The 20765-nt window shown below is 52.1% G+C and overlaps 2 protein-coding genes across 3 annotated transcripts in view; both read left to right on the top strand.

Annotated features, from left to right (window-relative positions):
• The first annotated feature begins 6 nt into the window (after positions 1-6).
• Positions 7-16091, top strand: Arsi (arylsulfatase family, member I). The gene is made up of 4 exons (XM_013025508.1): positions 7-347; positions 4831-6257; positions 10108-10116; positions 16081-16091. Exons 1-2 carry the CDS (start codon positions 34-36, stop codon positions 6236-6238), a joined length of 1722 nt encoding a protein of 573 aa, XP_012880962.1. The 5' UTR covers positions 7-33; the 3' UTR covers positions 6239-6257; positions 10108-10116; positions 16081-16091.
• Positions 14082-20765, top strand: part of Camk2a (calcium/calmodulin-dependent protein kinase II alpha) — a 65120-nt gene continuing 58436 nt past the window's right edge. Inside the window, exon 1 of one of the 2 annotated variants that reach the window (XM_013025509.1) lies at positions 14082-14350. In XM_013025509.1, coding sequence (XP_012880963.1) covers positions 14289-14350 — 62 coding nt within the window. In that variant the 5' untranslated portion in view covers positions 14082-14288. The remainder of the gene's footprint in view (positions 14351-20765) is intronic. The other variant, XM_013025510.1, reaches the window with a different exon arrangement.

Here is a 20765-nt window from a genome sequence, read left to right on the forward strand (position 1 = left end):
CGGCGCGCCCCGGGACGCGAGCGCGGCCCGGCCATGCACGCCCTCACCGGCTTCTCTTTGGTCAGCCTGCTCAGCTTCGGCTACCTGTCCTGGGACTGGGCCAAGCCGAGCCTCGTGGCTGATGGGCCAGGGGAGACGGACGCGGAGCCGCCCTCCACCGCTCCGCCCCAGCCTCCCCACATCATCTTCATCCTCACCGACGACCAGGGCTACCACGACGTGGGCTACCATGGGTCTGACATCGAGACCCCCACGCTGGACCGGCTGGCGGCCGAGGGCGTCAAGTTAGAGAACTATTACATCCAGCCCATCTGCACGCCTTCCCGGAGCCAGCTCCTCACCGGCAGGTACGTGTGCGACGGGACGGGTGGCCAAGGCCCATTCACCCCGACTTCCCTTCCCCCAAATCTCACGTTAGGACCTGGAAAACCTGCACGATGGGTTAATTTTGCCTCCATGTAGCTGCTGAGTTCATTGCTAAGTTCCTAAGTCTTCTCTGGTCAACAACTTCCGTGACCCACCATAACAGTGAATGCATCTGGTCATCGTTGAGCATACTCTCTTTCTCTCTCTTTTCCTCTCTCTCGTTCTAGGACGCATACATTCTACCCGATGTGGAGGAGACAGCTGGTCATTCCTTTGTTAGAAAAACATGGCAACCCTTGACATTTATTTTGAAAGCTCCGTCTATTGAAAGAACCAGCCTCTGTACAAGTCACTTCACTTCCCTGAGCCTCACGTTCCTTGTCTTTAAGATAAGAGGAGGAACTTTTTGGTCTTAAATAAGCTGTGAGTGAAGAATGAGTTGCCTGTCATAACTTGCTGCTTGGCTGTCAGTAAGCAGCAGCTTGCAGAGGACTGGAAGGATTTGGGTCCCCACAGTTCAGTGATTAAGTTGGGTGAAGCCCAAAGAATTGATTGGTGGCAGAGGGATGCGCTGACCCGTGGACCCTTAGGTTAGCTGCTCACTTGCCCAAGGTTCTATTTTTCAACTTCAGAATCCTCGCGGATTGGCTGGGAATCCCAGATGTGCTACTTTCTCCCCAGCGGGGCACTGGGTTACAGGATTAAAAGAGCAAGAAAACAGGAGGGAGGTTGTAGAAGGCAAGATCTGGCCACTTAGGAGAAAAGCCTTTGGCAGGGTTGAGCTAATCCACCTTGGAAAGAGGCCAAGGCATGCTTTCTCCAAGTTCCACCCAAAGCCATTTGTATGAGCTCAGGACCTAGAACCCTAGTTTTCCCTTTTTCCTGGATGGGAGAAACTGAGTCCTGCTGCCCTTGAATCCAAATTGTGTCTGTAGGAGAGAGGTCTGAGAGTTCAAGGGCTGAGCAGAGTTAGAAATGGAATGGTGGTGCCCTCCCTTCCTTTGAGCTGACACTCAGCATTTGGATCCAGGAATTAAGAGGATGAAGAAGAGAGAGAGAGAGGAAGAAGGTGGGTGAGGATGCTTTTACAGCTGAGGCCCACGGTAGTGATCAAACACACTGGACATTGACCAATCTCCTGAAGAGAGGAAGAAGGGAGCTGCCTGCTGCAAGTTTTACAATAGTTAGCGTTTCTCTCCTTAGAGAGTGGTGACTCCATTTAAGCAATGGAATGAGCAGCCAACAGGGCAACACTCCAGCCCCTTGATCTGTGAAGTTAGCTGTGTACTGCATGGCACCAAGCAGCATCTGCCTTTCTGTAGCAGGCTCTGACTCCTTCCTGTTTGCACATGCATCCAGTTCTTATGCTTGATGAAACTGGAGAGAGCCAAAATTGCTTATTGCACTCACTTGCAAAAGGGCTTTGGGGGCTGGGAAGGTGGCTCGGTGGTTGAGTGCTTGCCTCACATGCCCTGGGTTCGATTCCTCAGCACCACAAATGCGTGCGTGTGCGTGCTGATACTGGGGCTTGAACTCAGGTCCTGGGCACCGTCTCTTAGATTTTTCTGCTCAAAGCGCATGTTCTACTATTTGAGCTGTAGCTCTGCTTGTAGGTTTTTATTAGTCAGTTGGAGGTAAGAGTCTCGTGGACTTTTCTGCCTGGGCAGGCTTTGAATAGTGATGCTCAGATCTTAGTCTCCTAAGCAGCTAGAATTACAGCAATGAGCCATCAGTTTTTAAAATAAGGATTGGAGATAATATATGTATGTGGCACATAGTGTTAAAAAGGAAACATAAGCAGAGCCCCTAGGGATGGGCTGAAGATGTCAAGACTTAGGCAAATTTGGATTCGGGGCAGGGGGTGGGTGGAAAGGGGGGAGAGTGTGGGATTCTGACACATTTGTGAAGTTTCAGGCTTTGTATTTATTCTGAGGCGTTTTAAGATATCCTATGATACCAGATCATATAGGGCCTTGGCCATAGAAGGGGGAAGATGGGAACAAGTAACAGGAATTCAGGATTGTTTCATTTACTTCTGCCTCAGGGTGTTTGCCTGTGCTTGTGACCTGGGTTGAGAGGCCGCAGGAGCTCATAGCAGGCACGTGGAGCCAGTCTCATAAAACTTGGGAACGGGGCAGGTCTTAGAGAGATTTCCCATTCCAGCTAGCTCACTCATACACACAACAAACTGATGCCTCATGTGGAGAGAGAGTGTCCAGACTGCTTGGATTTATGCTCAAATTTTAGTTCCGTCCCTGACTACCGAGTGACATCAGGCAAGGGCCTTCCCACATCTGACCTTAGTTTCTTTTTAAAAAAGCAGATTAGGGCTGGGAAGGTGGCTCAGTGGTAGAGTGCTTGCCTCACATGCATGAGGTCCTGGGTTCGATTCCTCAGCACCACATAAACAGAAAAAGCTGGAAGTGGTCCTGTGGCTCAAGTGGTAGAACACTATCCTTGAGCTGAAGAGCTGAGGGACAGGGCCCAGGCCCAGAGTTCAAGTCCTACGACCAACAACAACAACAAAAAATTTAAAAAGCAGATGAGGTGTTGGAGGTATAGGTTGGGTGGTAGGGCACCTGCCAATGCTATATAGCATCAGATAGAAAATTCTAGTCCTGGGCTGGGAAGGTGGCTCAGTGGTAGAGTGCTTGCCTTGCATGCATGAGGCCCTGGGTTTGATTCCTCAGCACCACATAAGCAGAAAAAAAGGCCGGAAGTGGCGCTGTGGCTCAAGTGGTAGAGCACTCACCTTGAGCTGAAGAGCTGAGGGACAGTGTCCAGGCCCAGAGTTCAGGCCCCACAACTGGACCCCCCCCAAAAAAAGAGAAAATTCTAGTCCGAATTTCAGATAGAAAAACTTTTTTTTTTTGGGTCCGGTTGTGGGGCCTGAACTCTGGGCCTGGGCGCTGTCCCTCAGCTCTTCAGCTCAAGGCTAGCGCTCTACCACTTGAGCCACAGCGCCACTTCCGGCTTTTTTCTTTTTGCTTATGTGGTGCTGAGGAATAGAACCCAGGGCCTTGAGCATGCAAGGCAAGCACTCTACCACTGAGCCACCTTCCCAGCCCCTCAGATAGAAAAATTTAAAAAGTAGATAAATAAAGCATAAGAGTTGTTTCCTTTCTGGCTTTAAAGCCCTTGGAGTATCACCATTCATTTACTCACTCATTCACTCATCCATTATCCATCCATTCATTCATTTAACCATTCATTCATTCCATAAGTAACTGCCTAAGCATCACTGGGCTGCTAGGAACACAAAGCTATGTAAATGACAGTCCTTTCAACTATCAATGGGCCCAGGAGCTTGTACAATTGAGTATAATCTCATAGCCAAGTAGGATGATGGTGATGTGCCCTAAATGGTAGGAGAACCTAGAAAAAAAATGACTCATTCTTTCAGAGTCATGTGAGATGCTACAGCAGTGGTAGCATTTAGGATGGACTTTCAAGAGTGACTAGGAATTTGCCTGTGAGAGGAGTACTTGCTACAGGCTCCATAACAAATTAGATAGAAACTTAGAGTTCAGGGATTCTGAAGTCAGGAGGTGGATAACTTGGAATACAAAGCCTACCCCAACTGCAGCTGTGATTTGATTTTCTGGGCCTCAGTTTTGCAAGTTGGGGACTGGGAATAATAACATGTAGGATTTAGTTTTGGTGAAGATTTAAGGAACTGCTGAGCACGTAGTGTTTGCTTGGTATTAGCTATTTTTGTTGTTAATGTTATTTTGCACTGCTGGGACTGAACCCAGGGTTTTGCAAATAATAGGCAGATTCTCTACTACTTGAGCCATGACTCTAGCCATTTTTTTGTCAGTTGTCCAGGGGCTCCAACTCTGGCCTTGGGCACTGCCCTGGAGCTCCTTTTTGCTCAAGGCCAGTGCTCTGCCAGTTGAGCCACAGTGACACTTCCCACCTTTTCTGTGATTAATTGGAGATAAGAATCTTACGGACTTTCCTGCTTGGGCTGGCTTTGAGCCACAATCCTCAGATCTCAGCCTCCTAGCTACTAGGATTACAGGCATGAGCCACTGGTCCCAGTGCCTTTTTGTTTTTGAAACAGGGTCTTGCTGCTCCCTTTGCCCAGTGTGGCCTCAAACTCATCACCCTCTCGTTTCCATCTCTCTAGTAGTGAAGATTACTGGTACATACCACCACACCTGGCTCAGTTTTCATTATCGTTAAGTGCTCACTCACCTTCCTAGCTGTGTGATTCTGAGCAAATGGCTTAACTATTCTGAGCTTCAATTTTATCTGTAAAATAACAATGACACCTACTTCCATTGATTTGAGGATTCAGTGAGGGAGTGCATTAGAGGCAATTAGTTAATACTTGGTGCTGATTGTTACTGTCTTTGCTGGCACTGGACCAAAGGCCATATCTGGGTGGTATTGGGGGTTGGTTGGTGGGAAGAAGAACGGTCTATGATTTACCTTTGATTTCTGCCCCCCTTCCACCAGGTACCAGATCCATACCGGATTGCAGCACTCCATTATCCGCCCACGGCAGCCCAACTGCCTGCCTCTGGACCAGGTGACCCTGCCACAGAAGCTGCAGGAGGCAGGATACTCCACCCACATGGTGGGCAAGTGGCACTTGGGCTTTTACCGGAAGGAGTGCCTGCCCACCCGCCGGGGCTTTGACACCTTCCTGGGTTCGCTCACTGGCAACGTGGACTACTATACCTATGACAACTGCGATGGCCCGGGGGTATGTGGCTTTGACCTACATGAGGGGGAGAATGTGGCCTGGGGGCTCAGTGGCCAGTACTCCACCATGCTGTATGCCCAGCGTGCCAGCCACATCCTGGCAAACCACAGCCCCCGGCGGCCTCTGTTTCTGTACGTGGCCTTCCAAGCGGTCCACACCCCCCTGCAGTCACCTCGGGAGTACCTGTACCGCTACCGCACCATGGGCAACGTGGCCCGGCGGAAATACGCAGCCATGGTGACCTGCATGGATGAGGCTGTGCGCAACATCACCTGGGCCCTTAAGCGCTACGGTTTCTATAACAACAGTGTCATAATCTTCTCCAGTGATAATGGTGGCCAGACTTTCTCAGGAGGCAGCAACTGGCCACTCCGAGGACGCAAGGGCACTTACTGGGAAGGTGGTGTGAGGGGTTTGGGCTTTGTCCACAGCCCCCTGCTCAAGCGAAAGCGAAGGACCAGCCGGGCACTGGTGCATATCACTGACTGGTACCCAACCCTGGTAGGCCTGGCAGGGGGCACTGCATCAGCAGCCGATGGGTTGGATGGCTATGATGTGTGGTCAGCCATCAGTGAGGGCCGGGCCTCACCACGCACAGAGATCCTGCACAATATTGACCCCCTCTACAACCATGCCCGATATGGATCCCTAGAGGGTGGCTTTGGCATCTGGAACACTGCTGTGCAAGCTGCCATCCGTGTAGGTGAGTGGAAGCTCCTGACAGGAGATCCTGGCTGTGGTGATTGGATCCCACCGCAGACACTGGCTGCCTTCCCTGGCAGCTGGTGGAACCTGGAGCGGATGGCCAGCGTTCGCCAGGCTGTATGGCTTTTCAACATCAGTGCTGACCCTTACGAACGGGAGGACCTAGCTGGCCAGCGGCCCGACGTGGTACGAACTCTGCTGGCCCGCCTCGCTGATTATAACCGCACTGCGATCCCTGTACGCTACCCTGCTGAGAATCCCCGGGCCCATCCTGACTTCAATGGGGGTGCATGGGGGCCCTGGGCCAGTGATGATGATGATGATGAAGAGGAGGAAGAGGAAAGCAGGGCTCGCAGCTTCTCCCGGGGTCGCCGCAAGAAAAAATGCAAGATCTGCAAGCTTCGATCTTTTTTCCGTAAACTCAACACCAGGCTGATGTCCCATCGGATTTGATGGGGGGGGAAGGGGGGTAGTGGTGGCAGGGATCTCGGGTCCCCTACAGCACTCCCCCCCACTGCAGCCTGGCCCTGCACCTTCTTAGGGAGGTCAAGCCTCCTTCTAAGGGGAAAAGGAGGGTGCTAAACCCCACAGTTGAAGAGAGTGGAAATGAACCAGACTGCTCAGGACCCTGTCCTGCCTGTCCACTGACTCGCTCCGTGACCTCAGGTGACCTCGGTCAGCTTTCAGCCCATCGCCTCATCTGGGAGATGAGCTCTGTGACTTGCTTGGGGCCACGGTGGGGGTTCTGGCTGGCCTCACCACCTGACAGCTGATGGAAGGCCTTGCCTCCTCCTATGCCAGCAGCACCAGATGCCATCTGACCACTTTGTTAGGGGAACTCTTTCAGAGTTGAGGGAGGAGGCACTGCGTGGGAAGGTTGCCCTTCTGGGGCCTTTAGTGCCTAGGCCCGTCCTGGGGCCAGATGGTAAGGGAAGCTATGCTGGAAGGCTTTTATTTCTGTTCCCCAGCACCCAGTGAAGCTGGCTGTGCCCTCAGTGGCTGCGGTTTTAAGGGTGGTGGAAATAGCTGTGAAAAGAGAGCCTCTGAACCAATCACCTCTTTTGACCTGGGGTGTCATCCTTGTCCCCTGGACCTCAGTTTCCCTACTTATAAATGGGGATGATGGTCCTGGAACTGCCTACCTCACAGAAGACTGGCCATGGTAATGGCTGAGGAGGTGCCTGTCACTTGATTAAAGTGTCATTCCACAGAGGCGAGGACACAGCACTGTGTGTGAGCACCTTTCTTGGGGCATGTGCGTCCTTGGGCCCACACATGCATGGTTGTCTAGTGAATGGCAGAGCATGTGGCCATCCTGACCAGGAGTTAGGATTCATGGAAGCCCTGCCATAGATTTACTGACCCTCTCTGGGCCTCAGGAGTGTCCTGTGTGCAGGATGATCTAAGAGCCCTTTCTACATGGCCAGTCTGAGTGCTACTGTGTATGTGCATCTAGGGGGCTCAGCTAAGCGGTGGGGAGGAGAGGTGTGGGGGTTGCAAAGCCTACTTGCTGCCTAACACAGCTCCATCCGTACACTGCGCTCTGCATAGCTCCCTTCAGGTTCCAGTCGGCACAGTGTGTGTAGGCGAAGGCCCTGCTGTGAATTTTGAAAATAGTTATTTTTGTCACTGGCAAAGGAGGCCTGTTAGGACTCGTCAGCTTGTGGATGAGCGGGATGGGTGGGGTGGGGTGGGATGGGTGCGGTGCAGTGGGGATTTGTCTGTTGGTGGCAAATTTGCATCCTCATGGCAGCAACTGAGTCCTGGAGCAAGGGTCTGGCCTGGGTTGCAGAATGAGGAGACCATTGTGTTCTGGTTTTTTATTTTATTTTATTTTTCTTTTCTCATGTCCCTCATCTGGAGCCTTTCTCTGCCTCTGTAGTGTTGATACCTGACTGCCAGGGCAAGAGCTGGGGCTGGCACAGGCCTCAGGGATCCCAGCATCTTTACCAGCTCAGGAGAGAGGCTCTGAACAAGTCAGATTGTGAGCTGCCCACTTTGCCCGCTGCTCAGGATACTCCTGTTTGCTCCAGATGTTCACGCAAGGCCAACCAAACATGTGTAGCCAGGGTTCCATGCAACTTCAGGCTTGTGGCATCTCATGGATGCTCCTCAGTGGCCTGCTGAGTTGGTCTTGCCCAAGTTGCCCAAGCTCCAGCCCCAGCCTCCACTTCCTTTCTTATGGTGTCTGACTTTTAGGATCCAAGAGCAGGGCCATAAATAATCTTTCTATGGTTCACTGGGGGCTCCAAGATCTCTTCTTTGTGGCCAACCTGGCCCCAAACCATGTAGACCAGCTGGGGATAAGCTGGTGTCTTTTCCCTAAAAAGAAACATGGCCCTGTTCTCACCTGACTTGAGAGTCCTCCTCACCCCAGACACTGGCACGCAGTGAACCCTGACTCAAACTTTGGCTTACAACCTGGTCCTGAGAGCAAGAAGCTGGCTCGGCTAGCTGTGGTGGAGGATCTCTCCTGTGACATTGTTCTGAGAGGTTCTGTCTAGCCATCTAGACTATTCATCTATCCTGGCCCTTTGTGCCAGGCCCCTGGCTGGCACTTCTGGGCATGTGCTTTGACCAGCAGAGCCACTGAGGAGGAAAGAAGAGGAATGGCATCCAGGGGTCTGAGGAAGAAGGGCCCAAGATACCTGCTGGTGCCCCTTGCTTCTTCCTTGGCTGAGCCTAGTGGCAGCAGACCTGTTAGCTAGAGGGATTCCAGCCAGGTAACAGTCTGTCCCATGCTGGGTCCTGGCTGCAAAGAGCTGGGTTTGATGACTAGTCCTTCATAGCTGCCTGGGCAGTAGTTTCTGCTCTCAGTGCTCAGTGGCTTACTTAAGATGTAAGCAAGAACCCTTGCATGCCAAGAAGGGAGGAAATCCCAAGCAAGAGAAAGAGCATTGTTCTGGGAGCCAAGAACTCAGGGTTGTCCTCAGTGTCCCTGACTTTGTGCAGTTATGAAACAACAGTCTTCCCTCCATTGGCCTTGATTCTTATCTGTGGGATCATGTTGGTTCTCTAGGCCTTCCCAACCCTGGTGGAGGCTTGCTGACCCAGGATAGGATTGCTGGAGTTGCTTGGTTCCAGACCACATGGCCTTGGATGGGTAGTCACTGTCACTGCCCATGTGTTTCTGTGAGCTCTAAAGAGAACAATATGCAGATTGCTTAGCACAGGGCCTGACTGAAATAGGATGGCTACTCTTTAGGTCCTTGAAAGCAAATAATGGGTATTTTGTCCCTACCTTCCTGGACAGAAGCAGAGACCCCACTGGGGGAGAAGACCTTGCCAGCTCACCTGTCACCAGAACGCTGATCCTCTAACTGCAGAGCATGGCACACAGCCCCTGACTCAGCAGGCATCATCCCCTGTCTTCTGTCTCTCTTTACTCTCCACTATAGGGAGGAATTCTTCTGGGGGCACTTCAGAAGACAGTGCTGTCCTCAGACCCCTGCTTTCCCCCTCTGCTCTCAGTCTGGCACCACTCATTGCACAGCATTAATCTACTCACCCCTCATCCCGACCCTCGGCAGGATCGTTTCTCTCCTGGCCCACTTCCCCACTGATTCTGCACCATTGCTGCTGTTAATGGGACATGCCCCAGGAGGACCCTTCAGATGGCACGCTTTCTGTGGTCCCTGCTTGGCCCCTGCAGGACCCTGTGATGCATGTGAACACACAAGTGATCTGTGGGAGGTAGGATTTGATTTGGCTGCCACAATGCCATCAGAACTCTGATCATCCACTCAGGAACTCAGCCAGATCTCCTGTCATCAAGCATACTTCCTGCTTGTATGCCAGCATGTCAGGCCTAACTCAGCAACCTCCAGGGCAGGCCACCTTCCCTCTTTTCGTCCACTTCCCCCCCTTCATTCCCCCCCTGCCCCCCCCCCCACTAGCTTGTGCACACCAGCCTGTTTTGAGTACAGTGCACATGGTGCAGACAGGGGCACACGTGCCTGCCATGGCCCTGGGGACTGGGGCGTCTGGCAGGAACAATCCTCCTGATGCAATCATCAGCTCATTCAGCGCCACGCAGCCTGGCTAGCTCCTCATTGCTGGCCACAACCATGCACAGCTGCAGCCTTGCGGGTACAGGGAAATGGTGAGGTAGCAGCAGGCCTTCTCTGCAGGGTGGGGGTGTCCATCATGGGCAATGCTAGAACCCCTACATTAGGATCTAGAAGACTCAGGGGTCGTTTACATTTATGTGTCAAGGAGGTGTCTTCCTCATCTTCCTCAATTTCTCCCTTTCCCCCTGTCCAGTGATTTCCATCGTCAGATGGCCCCTGAGACCTGCCCATCCCCCAGCACCACTTTCAAAGGGGAGAAAAGTGTCAGAGAGCAAGAAACAGAAAGGAGGGGAGATGGAGCAAGAGCAGATGTGAGAAGGATTGGGTAAGGAGGACTGGGGAGGAAGGGAGACAAGGGAGTGGAGGAAGAAAAAAAGACAAGAAAGAGGAGGGAGAGTTGGAATGAAGAACAGCAGACCGGGTGCTGGGTGGGGCGAAAGCTGAGTTGGTTCTGCCTCCCACTGGCACATTGATTTCCCTCATGATCTCTGTCAGAGGCAGGGAGGGAGTTGGCCATGTACACTTTCTCCATGCCATTGTGTGTGTGTGTGTGTGTGTGTGTGTGTGTGTGTGTGTGTATACTAGAGCTTGAACTCAGGACCTGGACCCTCTCCCTTAGCTTTTTTTTTGCTAAAGGCTAGCACTCTACCACTTGAGCCACACCTCCACATCCAGCGTTTTGCTGGTTAATTGGAGATAAGAATCTTGCCGATATTTCTGCTTAGGCTGGCTTCTAACCATGACCTTCAGATCTCAGCCTCCTGAGTAGCTAAGATGACAGGCTTGAACCACAACACCTTCCCTCTATGACTTCAAATCATCCCCTAAAATGCTGCTAACTTCTGAACTGCTCTATTTCACCAGGAGAAGAGGGAGAAGGAATGGCAGTCAGGCTAGCTCCAGGCCAGGCAGGCCTATCACCTCCTTTGCTCAGAATGTTACATTTCTATTAATTCAGCCCTATGGCCATTTACTTAGTATTTTACTCACTCTTCCTGCCATGCTAAGGATTAAAGCCAAGTCCTCATGTGTGCTAGGCAAGTGCTCTAACATGGAGCTGCACACGCAGCCCCTGTTTACTGATATTTTAGAGGGTACAGTATTCAAATTTACTGGTGTGTGGGTGTGTGTGTGCGTGCGTGCACGCACACACGCGCATGCACGCCAATCTTGGGGCTTGCACTCAGCATCTGGACTCTATCCTTGAGGTTTTTTGCTCAAGGCTAGTGTTCTACCACTTGAGCCACAGCTACACTTCCAGCTCTTTTGGTGCTTAATTAGAGATAAGAGTTTCACAGAATTTCCTGCCCAGATTGGTTTTAAACTACGATTCCCACATCTCAGCCTCTTGAGTAGCTAGAATGACAGGCATGAGCCACCAGCACCTGGCAGATTTTATTGATCTTTGAAGCAAAGTTATCATTTGGTTGGCACCTGATGAACTGGAGATCCTAGTGGCCTTTTCTTTTTCTAGCCCCGGGCTTTTGTTTTACAGGAATTTCTCATCTCAGCTGATGAGGCTAAGATAAGGTAATGCCCCAACCTTGATCTCAACTCCAGTAAACAGCACTCCATAGTGCTAAGGCTTGGCATTAGTGTGTGCTCCCATGGCTCAAAGAAGACAGAGAAAGACCTGAGGCCCTCTGTGATGACAGCTCCCTTGGATTGGGCACATACAGCAGGCTAGCCACTGTGGTTCAGTCATTTAATCCCCAGAGATAGAGAATTAAATTAGGTAGAGAATTTTTTTTTAAACCGGTCGTGGGGCTTGAACTCTGGGCCCGGGCGCTGTCTCTCAGCTCTTTAGCTCAAGGCGAGCACTCTACCACTTGAGCCACAGCACCACTTCTGGTTTTCTGAGTGGTTAATTGGAGATAAGACTCTCAAGGACTTTCCTGCCTGGATCTCAGCCTCCTGAGTAGCTAGGATTACAGGTGTGAGCCACTGGCACCTGGCAAATAGGGGATATTATTACCCAGTTTTACATATGAATAAACTGAGGTCCAGAGAAGTTAGGACACTCATCCAAAATCACCCAGCCTGTAAGCCACGCAGCAGTTAAATGACTGAACACTGCGTTGACTGGGCCATGGCTGGGGTCTCCAGGACACTGAGGCTGTTGGCAGCATTTCCATATATGGAGGCCAGGGTGATGAGACAGCCTGGAGTCAGTTGAGAAGGTCTGGGTAAGGAGCACGGCAGTGCTGCCTTCCCCACTCCCCACGGCCCCCTCCTCCCTCTAGCTTGGCCGTGGTGTTCTGTGCCCTGCCTGCTGCCCACCAGCTGCGCGGCCCCCGAGCACGGGCCTCTCCACTCTGCCTCTGAATTGCCACGTTGGCGTCAGAAGCGGGAAGCATATTGTGTACAGAAACAAAACGGAGTGGTTTTTGCTTTTTCTGAAGGTGGTAATGGTGCAATTAGTGGCTAAGCATCACCCTCCTCCCTTGCTGCCTCTCTCCTTCCCCTCCATACCCTCCCTCTTCCTCCCAGGAGAAGCGGCTGATGGAGAGCTCACTCCTTCTTCTCCCAGACAGAGGGGCAGAGACCCCTGGGAGGTGTCCAGGGCCCCCAGGATGGACTTGATGGAGCTGGAGAATACTCAGAGGCACACAGTGTATCCTGCCTGCAGGGGACCTACCAGGCCACTTTTCTTGAGCGGAGGGTTAAACTATAGTGTGGGAATGATTGTGGTCCCTCTTTAAATCTTCCTTTTCCTCTTCTAGAAATTGAAACACAACTTTATGCTTGCCTATCCCCAAGGCCTTCAATGACCTTTAGGCCACTCCATCTTTGCAGCCTTTCTCTGATTAAGAGGAAGATTGATTCCCCTATTATTAAAAAAAGGGAGGAGGAGCTGGAGATTGGAGCTAGTGGCTCATACATATAATCCCAGGTATTCAGGAGGCTGAGATCTGAGGATCACACTCTGAGGCCAGCTTAGACAGGAAAGTCCATGAGCCCCTAATCTTCAATTAATCACCAAAAAGCCATAAATGGATCTGTAGCTCAAGTGGTAGAGCACTAGGCTTGTGCACAAAAGGGCCAAGGCCCTGAGGACTGGAGAAATGAACAACAACAACAACAAAAAAACCCCAAAACAACAAAAAAATCTCTGGAAGTTCAAAGAGGCCAATGCTTGCCTAGGGTTGGTTACACAGCTAATAAATGGCAGAGCAGAACTTGAATTAAAATCTTTAGTCTTAAACTCCAGTTCCTTTTCTTCTTAACTACCTCCCCCACCCCCTGGTCCTGGGTGAAATAGCCATAGGAATGGCTAGTGACCTGGAGAAGAGAGGTTGGTAGGGAAGGTGCTCAGAGAATTTGGGAATGAAGACTTCAAGGCAGGCAGGTGCATGCCACTGGCCAAGCCCTGTGTAGGCGGGGCTGTGTGCATGCCATTGCAGCTGCCTCTTGCTTCTTTTACCTTGCCTTGAAGCACAAGCAGAAACTAGGACATGGGCCCCAGGAGACCAGATCTTCAGGTCCCTCTGGGAGCCTGAGTGGGGGAGAGGCCTTGGAAGAGGTCTCAGGAGGGGCCTGACGGTCATGGCTGTGAGAGATGAAGAGGAGCAGAGTCCTGGGGTCTTTTCTGCAGTCTCCTCCAAGATAGAGTGACACTGAACAGTGATAAAGGTGGCAAAAACTGAGGTAGAGGACAAACCAATCAGACAAAAAGACCACCGAGAGGATCACAGACAGTTTCAGAGCAGAGAGAGGGAGAGAGGGAGAGGGGGAAAGAGAGGGTATCCTGATGAACTGGTCATCATTTCCCTGTAAACCTTAGAGCCCAGCTGTTGCCAGGGCAACGGGGCAATACCTGTCTCTCCAGAGGAGATGAAGTTGCCAGGGTAACTACATCCTGTCTTTCCTGAGGACCATCCCAAAATGTGGCACCCACTGGCCGTTACTATAGCAACTGCCTCTTTGCCCCACTTAATCCCATCCCATTTGCTAGATCGGCTCCATAGTTGGAGATGGGGGAGGTGAGAAGAGAGATTACTTGGAGACTAAGTTTGTTCTACTCTGTCTTTCTTTTCTACCTCCCCTCAACCCCTAACCCTCGGGGGGTGCTGGGTCCATCGCCCCCGGATGCATGCAGTCCTGTGGTATTATGTGCGGTAGGTAGGGCCAGGGCGACTGGGAGCAGGTTTCACAGTGGAAGGCAGGCAGGTGTTGGGGAGGCAGTTACCGGGGCAACGGGAACAGGGCGTTTCGGAGGTGGTTGCCATGGGGACCTGGATGCTGACGAAGGCTCGCGAGGCTGTGAGCAGCCACAGTGCCCTGCTCAGAAGATCCAGGCTCTTCAGTCAAGCCGGTTCTTCATTCGCACTCGGCAGCACGGGCAGGCGAGTGGCCCTTGGTTCTGGAAGCAGGGCAGCAGTATTCTAGTCCTGGTCCTCCATCCTCCAGCCTCGCCTGCCCCCAGTGCTAGCATGGCCACCATCACCTGCACTCGCTTCACGGAAGAGTACCAGCTCTTCGAGGAACTGGGAAAGTGAGTTGCGCCTCAGGGAGTCCTGGAGGGTGAAGAGGGTCAGCCTCTTGGGTGGGCTGAGGGTGTGCCTGCAAGGCTCAGAGCTCTTTGGCACATAGTGGCAGGCAGGCTGCATGGTTTGGGGGTGCTTGCATGTGCACAGGATGTCCACAGTCAGGCATAGAGACATTTGTGAGTGCAGATGTGCCAAGCTAGCAGGAGAGATGTGTATATAAAGGGGACAGGTTGACAGTTGTGTTAGCATGCACACAAGTACACATGACCTGGGCACACAGAAATTCTTAGAAACTCAGGGGGTAAGAAGGGCTTCTCCTCATTCAGCTGGGTTCAAGGTAGAGTCTCTTCTGTACTTGTATCCCTCTAATGATGGAGAGCTCACTATATTCTAGGTAGGATGCTGATTGTGCAGCCACAGTGCAGATTGCTAACTTCATCCTGTAAGCACATCCCCTCCCTCTTTCTGTCTCCTACCATGAGCAAGGGCACTGGTGCAGGAGGGGTTAAAATGCCAGTGGCTGGTGTTAAGAGGAGGGGAAGGGCAATCTGCAGGCTATGGTGGGGTTGTGTACATAAGCTGTGGTCCAGTGGCAAAGTTGCTCATTTTGTTATGCCCCTGATGTTAATGCAAGAAAGATCGGAGGTCAAGAAGAGAGGAAACCTTGGGGTGACCCAGTGAGGTGCGAGTGCCTGTTGGGAGAAGATTGCTAGATGCCCATAAGCAGGCTGGTAGAAGGTCCTGGGATGTATCAAGGGTTGGGCACAGTTTAGAGGTGGAGTGTGCTCGTGTCAAAAGGAGCACCAGTGTCCTTCTGGGTCCTGCTGGAGCGGCAGGAGTTGGGGGACAGGGGGCCTGCATGCAGGTGCCAGGTCTGGATGTGCGTGCACCAAGGGGTTGATATGTGCTGCTATAAATGACTCTCAAGGGGAGTCGATCATGTTGTTGTATAAGAACCGACTCTGAGCTACACTCATTGAAAAGAAGTGTACCAATATTCATATGTGTGCACCAGGAAGAGATGTTTGTGTAAAGCTTATAAATACAAGTGTGCCCAGCAGAGATATTTGTGTGTGCAAGCGGACAGGATGTGCTGTTGGCTAGCTCGCATGGGTGAGAAGGATGCACACATATCACTGTGTGTGCACATCTGTGGCAGGTCACAGCTGTGTATGCACATCAGGAGGCACATGTGTGTGAGGCCTGGGGTGTGTCAGAGCTCACACATGAGACTGGACACAGTGGTGACTCAGTGTGCACATCTGGGTGAAAACTGGGAGCACGCACACAGGAAGGCATTAGTGTGAGCATGTGAGTGTGTATGCGTGTGTTCATATATGAGTCCTGGACTCCAGGACTTATATGTATGTTGTACATATATGTGAGCTCATGCTGGTATCTGCATATGTGTGGGAGGTAGACCCATGGCCGTATAAGCTGAATTCCTGCACATACATACACACACACACACACTTGTACAACCAGCCTATCCCCAAACCTACACACACAAACACACACTTGTTCCCTTGTGCAGACACATACTCTTGCACAGATGTGTGTTCATTCTTGTCTGCAGACTTCCTGCCTTTCTAAGTCTGTCTTTGTGCTGAAGGTGAGGGCAGGGATGTATTTAGGGCTGCTGACTTGGGCTGTCTCTTAAACTTTAACCAGGAACCCTCTCCATCTAACATCCATTATCCACCAAGAGTTCAATAATCCCCTGAATCGACAGGAGCTGTCCTTCAGGAAGATACTCAGGCTGGGTCCTGGCAGGAGTGCGTCACAGAGCCCGGAGAGGAGTGAGGATGTGACTCAAGTATGCAAAGTGAGAACAAAGTGCTGTTTTGGCCAGGGAGGAGATGGGTATCATCAGGTTTGGGTTTAGTAAGGTGACTTGACAGAGAGATCTTCGGTAAGCCTGTCCAGCCCCTAGGGAAGGAATAAAACTTCAAGGGAGAGGATGCTGTGCATGGCCACAGCAGGAAAACTGAGGGTAGCAGGCATAACCAGGCCTCATCCAATCAATTTCAGACCTCTTCCTTCCAGAACTATCAGTGCTCTTAACCTTTTTTAGGTCACAAATTCCTCCAGGAATCTGATGAAAGTCTAAATTGACATTCCCCAGGAAAAAAAAATGCACAAGCCTACAAAATGTTACATGCGGTGTCAGAAGACTGCAGGACCTCAGGAGGCTGTGTGTGTGGGCCCAGGGTGAAGGCTGCTTGTATTGGAGAGAAGGGGCCGAGGTGGCTGGCAGAGCGTCTGCGTTACAGAAGCCATGGCTTGTCATGGAGCAGGTCTGCGACTCCTGCTCAGCACAACAGCTTCTGTCGGAGCATCCAGGAGGGCAGGGAGAGGTGGCCCCACCCTACCCTCAGCCCTATGGTATTGGCTACAACACCCACCTGCAAACTGGAGACAGAAAGGGATGTTGGGATTAAATGAGATGGTACGTGTGAAGCCTTGAGTCTGGTGCGTGCATAGTGGGTCTCAAGCTGGCATTGCTGCTGGGGTGGATACTGTCCTCAAGGATGGAGCAGAGTTAGAAAGGCCTTCTAGATCCATCTGGAGCCTTCTAGATGTTTACCTTTTGTCTGAGCTGGCAGGGAGGCTCCAGATCCTCTTCTGTGGGGGAGGCTTTGAAGATGCCTGCAGGCTTTACCCTTCCATTGATGGTCCCTGAACCTCCCAGCCAGTGTTCTACCATCCCCATGCAGAGGCTGAATCCCTTTCCAGCGCCCACCCCAGATACCCACACAGTGACTGGGGGCGTATTTAAAAGGGGACATGGGGACCTTTGGCTCCTCTCTAGCAGGGGTCTGGACTGGCAGGCTGCAGGTGGAACGATGCTCTGAAGCTCCCTAGAGTCCCGCCTGGTGAGTTCTGGCTTGTCACGGCGGAGCTTCCAGAAGTCCAGGGTAAGGCTCACTATGTTAGGATGAACAAGCAGCATGGGCTGTGGCTGCAGGGGACCTGTGCAAGAGGTTCTGGGGCTTCTACATGCTACCAGACTGTGGGGCCCCTGAAGAGCCAAGAATTTGATTCCAGATCCATTAATGGGTTAGGATGCCACCCCCCATCTCTTTAAATTTAGTTTTATTGTCAAGGTGATGTTCAGAGGGGTTACAGTTACATACATAAGGTAGTGAGTACATTTCTTGTCAAATTTGTTACCCCCTCCCTCATTTTTCTCCCACTTCACTCCTCCCCCCAATTCCCCCCCACCTCCGCAAGTTGTACGGGTTATTTACAATGTATTGTCTTGTGAGTGTCACTGTCGCATTGATATACCCTTTGGGCCCTCTTTTAAGGCAAAGAGATGAGCTCTCTCCCTCTTCCCCCAGTTCTCCTCCTTCCCTGGAAGGCAAGGGTGAAGCCTGAACCCTAGGAGTGTGAATTTGCTTAGAAGTGGTTTTGATGCCAGCTCTAGCAGAGCAGAGTGGACTGGGACAGCCAGGCCATGGCTCCCAGCGCACTCAGTCTTATCTGATGTTTCGAATCCCTGAGAAAGCCAGGAATTCTGGGGTTGATGGAGGTGTGGGGGGGAGACAAGGACTCAGGAAGGGGGTCAGGAGGAGAAGGGGAGGGGGAGTCAGCATCCTCCTGCCTTTGCTATTTCCTGGGCTGTTGGTCTGCCCCCGCTTACAGAGGTTAGAGAGGCAAAGACTTGCCCTGCAGCCTCGGGTAATCACTGGGCTGAACAGAAAGAGCCTCAGAAGGAGATTGTTACTTGAGAGAGGCAGAGAGAAGGAGGAGAGAGCTCAACCCACTCTTTTCTCTCTAGAAACAAGGATCTGAAATTGACTCAGGCAGCACTGGTGAGGGGAAGCTGGTGTCACTGGTTAGCCACAATGACAGAGGGAGGAGAGGGCTGGATGCTGAGCTGAGCTCTGTGCCCCACTGGGAGCCTCCTGTCCTGCACCATCCGTGACTGGGCTGTCGAGGGGTGACCTAGGGCATCTAGGGATGACCAGAGGCAGCACCCACACTAGGGGTCAGGTCCTGGTGCATAAGCCCTCTCTTGGAACTTAGAATTACTTAGCCTTCCTGCTCTTCGCTGGCAAGCCATTAGGAGAAAGCTGGGCAGTGTCTATTGGAGAGACAGTTCTGAAGCACTGTGCCCCACCCAAGGACAGCACAGTGTATCTGGATTCTGTTACTTAGTCACTTTTCCCACCTTCAGCACTGCAGCCTGGGAGAAGCAGCTCCACCCTGTCCACAGCTCATCCCTGAGGGAGGTGGGTGGGACTTGCTCATCCATCTTACAGATGGGCAGACCAGGGCTGGAGGAAATAGAGGGCAGCTTGGGACATGGTGACCAGGCCACTAGCCACCAGTCTTCTCAGGGAGGCTTCTGAGCAGGGGCCCTCTGGTACTGTGCTAGAGGATATCTTCCCTCTTGACCATGAGCAAGGGAAGAGAGGGTAGAGACCTTTAGGGATGCGTGCCTGTGTGTGTGTGTGTGTGTGTGTGTGTGTGTGTGTGTGTATGTGTGTGATTGGGGGTGTGTGTGTGTGGAGCTCTCTCCTTCCTTCTCTCTTCCTTTCTTCCCTCCTTCCCTTCCTCCCTCCCTCCCTCCTTCTCTCCCTCTCTCCCGCCCTCTCTCCTTTCTCTCTCTCCTTTCTCTCTCTCTCCTCTCTCTCTCCCTCCCTCTCCCTCCCTCTCCCTCCATCCCTCTCTCCCTCCCTCTCTCTCTCTCTCTTTCTGTGTCCTGGTCTTGGGCTTGAACTCAGGGCCTGCACATTGTCCCTGGTGCTGTTCCCTTGTACTCTAGGCTAGTGCTCTACCACTTGGAGCCACAGCTCTATTTCTGGCTTTCTAGTAGCTAACTGGAAATAACAGTCTCATGGACTTCCCTGCACAGGCTGGCTTTGAACTGCTATCCTTAGATCTTAGCCCTGAGTAGCTAGGATCACAGTGGTGAACCACCAACAGCCAGGATTCTGCCTTGAAATGTTCTAATCAGGACTCTGCCTTGAAAGCTTCCCGGGCTACCTTGAGCGAGTCACTTGCCCTTTGTGTGCCTCAATGTAACAATCCGTACAATAGGAATCACATCTCTGGGGCTGCCCCATTAGAGTTGCTATGCTACCCTCTGCCGACTCCTGCAGAGGACATAGGAAGCTATAGACCCTAGCAAGTGTCCATGCATTGCACAGATGGACAAAAGCCCACGGAGGGCAGATTTGTCCAAAGCCACAGAAAGAGGCAATGGCCAGGCCAGGGCTAAGAGGCCGTGATATGCAAGGACCAGAAGCCAAAGGTTGTGAGTTGGGGAAGCAGGATCCGGGGTGGGGGATTTAGGAGCAAGGGAAGGGACAGCCTCTCCAGGCTCTCCCTGCAAGCCAGCAGAGTGGCAGGCAGACACATGTTCTGGTGCATGCCGCAGCCCTCCACCCCCGCACAGCCGCCCCCGCACAGGCTGAGCCACACTGACACTCCAAGAGCCTCCCTCCTTGCCTCCCTCCTGCTTCCCTCCACACTGGCACTGCTGCCAGCCATACCTGCAGTCTGGGTCTGAGAGCAGCCCCTCAGAGCACCACACAAGCATGTACCTTCCTGTGGGTGCACACGTGCAGGCACACACCACACACACACACGTACAAACTCATGCATGCACACACATGCACATGCACAGATGCACGCAGGCTAGCCCCTACAGGACACAGAGCACAGGTTCCTCCTTCAGCTCAGGGTCAGAAAGAAGACACCAGCTGTGCTTCTTGGCTCTTTTGTTTTCTCCGTCTCTCTCTCTCTCTGCATCTCTCCAGTCTCTCTGTCTCTCTCTTTTCCACTTCTGGTCTCTGAGCAAGCCCTCTGCCTGAGCCCATCCTGTCTCACGTACAGGCTGCCCATGGCCTGACTTCCTCCGAGCTTTTCCACAGGAACTCCCCACCACAGGTGAACACAGTGCCACCCACCCACCGAGCTCCACCTCTAGCTCTCTAGGTCCCCGTGGGGCCTGGCTGTCTCCTGTGCCGTCAAGTGGGGTCTGGAGGTCAGGGCCACTTTCTGAGCTGGAGAAGGTTGAGGATCTTACGACCTTGGGTTCTAGGGGAAGAAGACTTCTGTGATCCTTGCAGCCATCCCACAAGTATTTCCTGAGCAGGTTTTCTGGTCCCAGCTCTAGTCTGAGATCAGCACACAGCACAGGCAGAACTTTTTGTTGTCTTCTGTCCTCATGGGGTGCGCAATCTGACACAAAGATGTTGTACATTAATTAAACCACTTCAGAAATTATTACTTAAATGCAACTGTGTAGAGCTGATGGACACAAATATGAGCTTGAAAGAGACCTCTACTAATGGGATGAGGGAGGTATCAGGGAGGGCTTCCCTGAGGAAGTGGCGATGGGGACTGGAACTGAGTAAGAGTTCCCTGGAGGGAGGTGTGTGCATACATGTTCTTTTTTTTTTTTTT

Source organism: Dipodomys ordii, unplaced genomic scaffold (genome assembly GCF_000151885.1).
Source record: "Dipodomys ordii isolate 6190 unplaced genomic scaffold, Dord_2.0 Scaffold85, whole genome shotgun sequence".
Lineage (NCBI taxonomy): Eukaryota > Metazoa > Chordata > Mammalia > Rodentia > Heteromyidae > Dipodomys > Dipodomys ordii.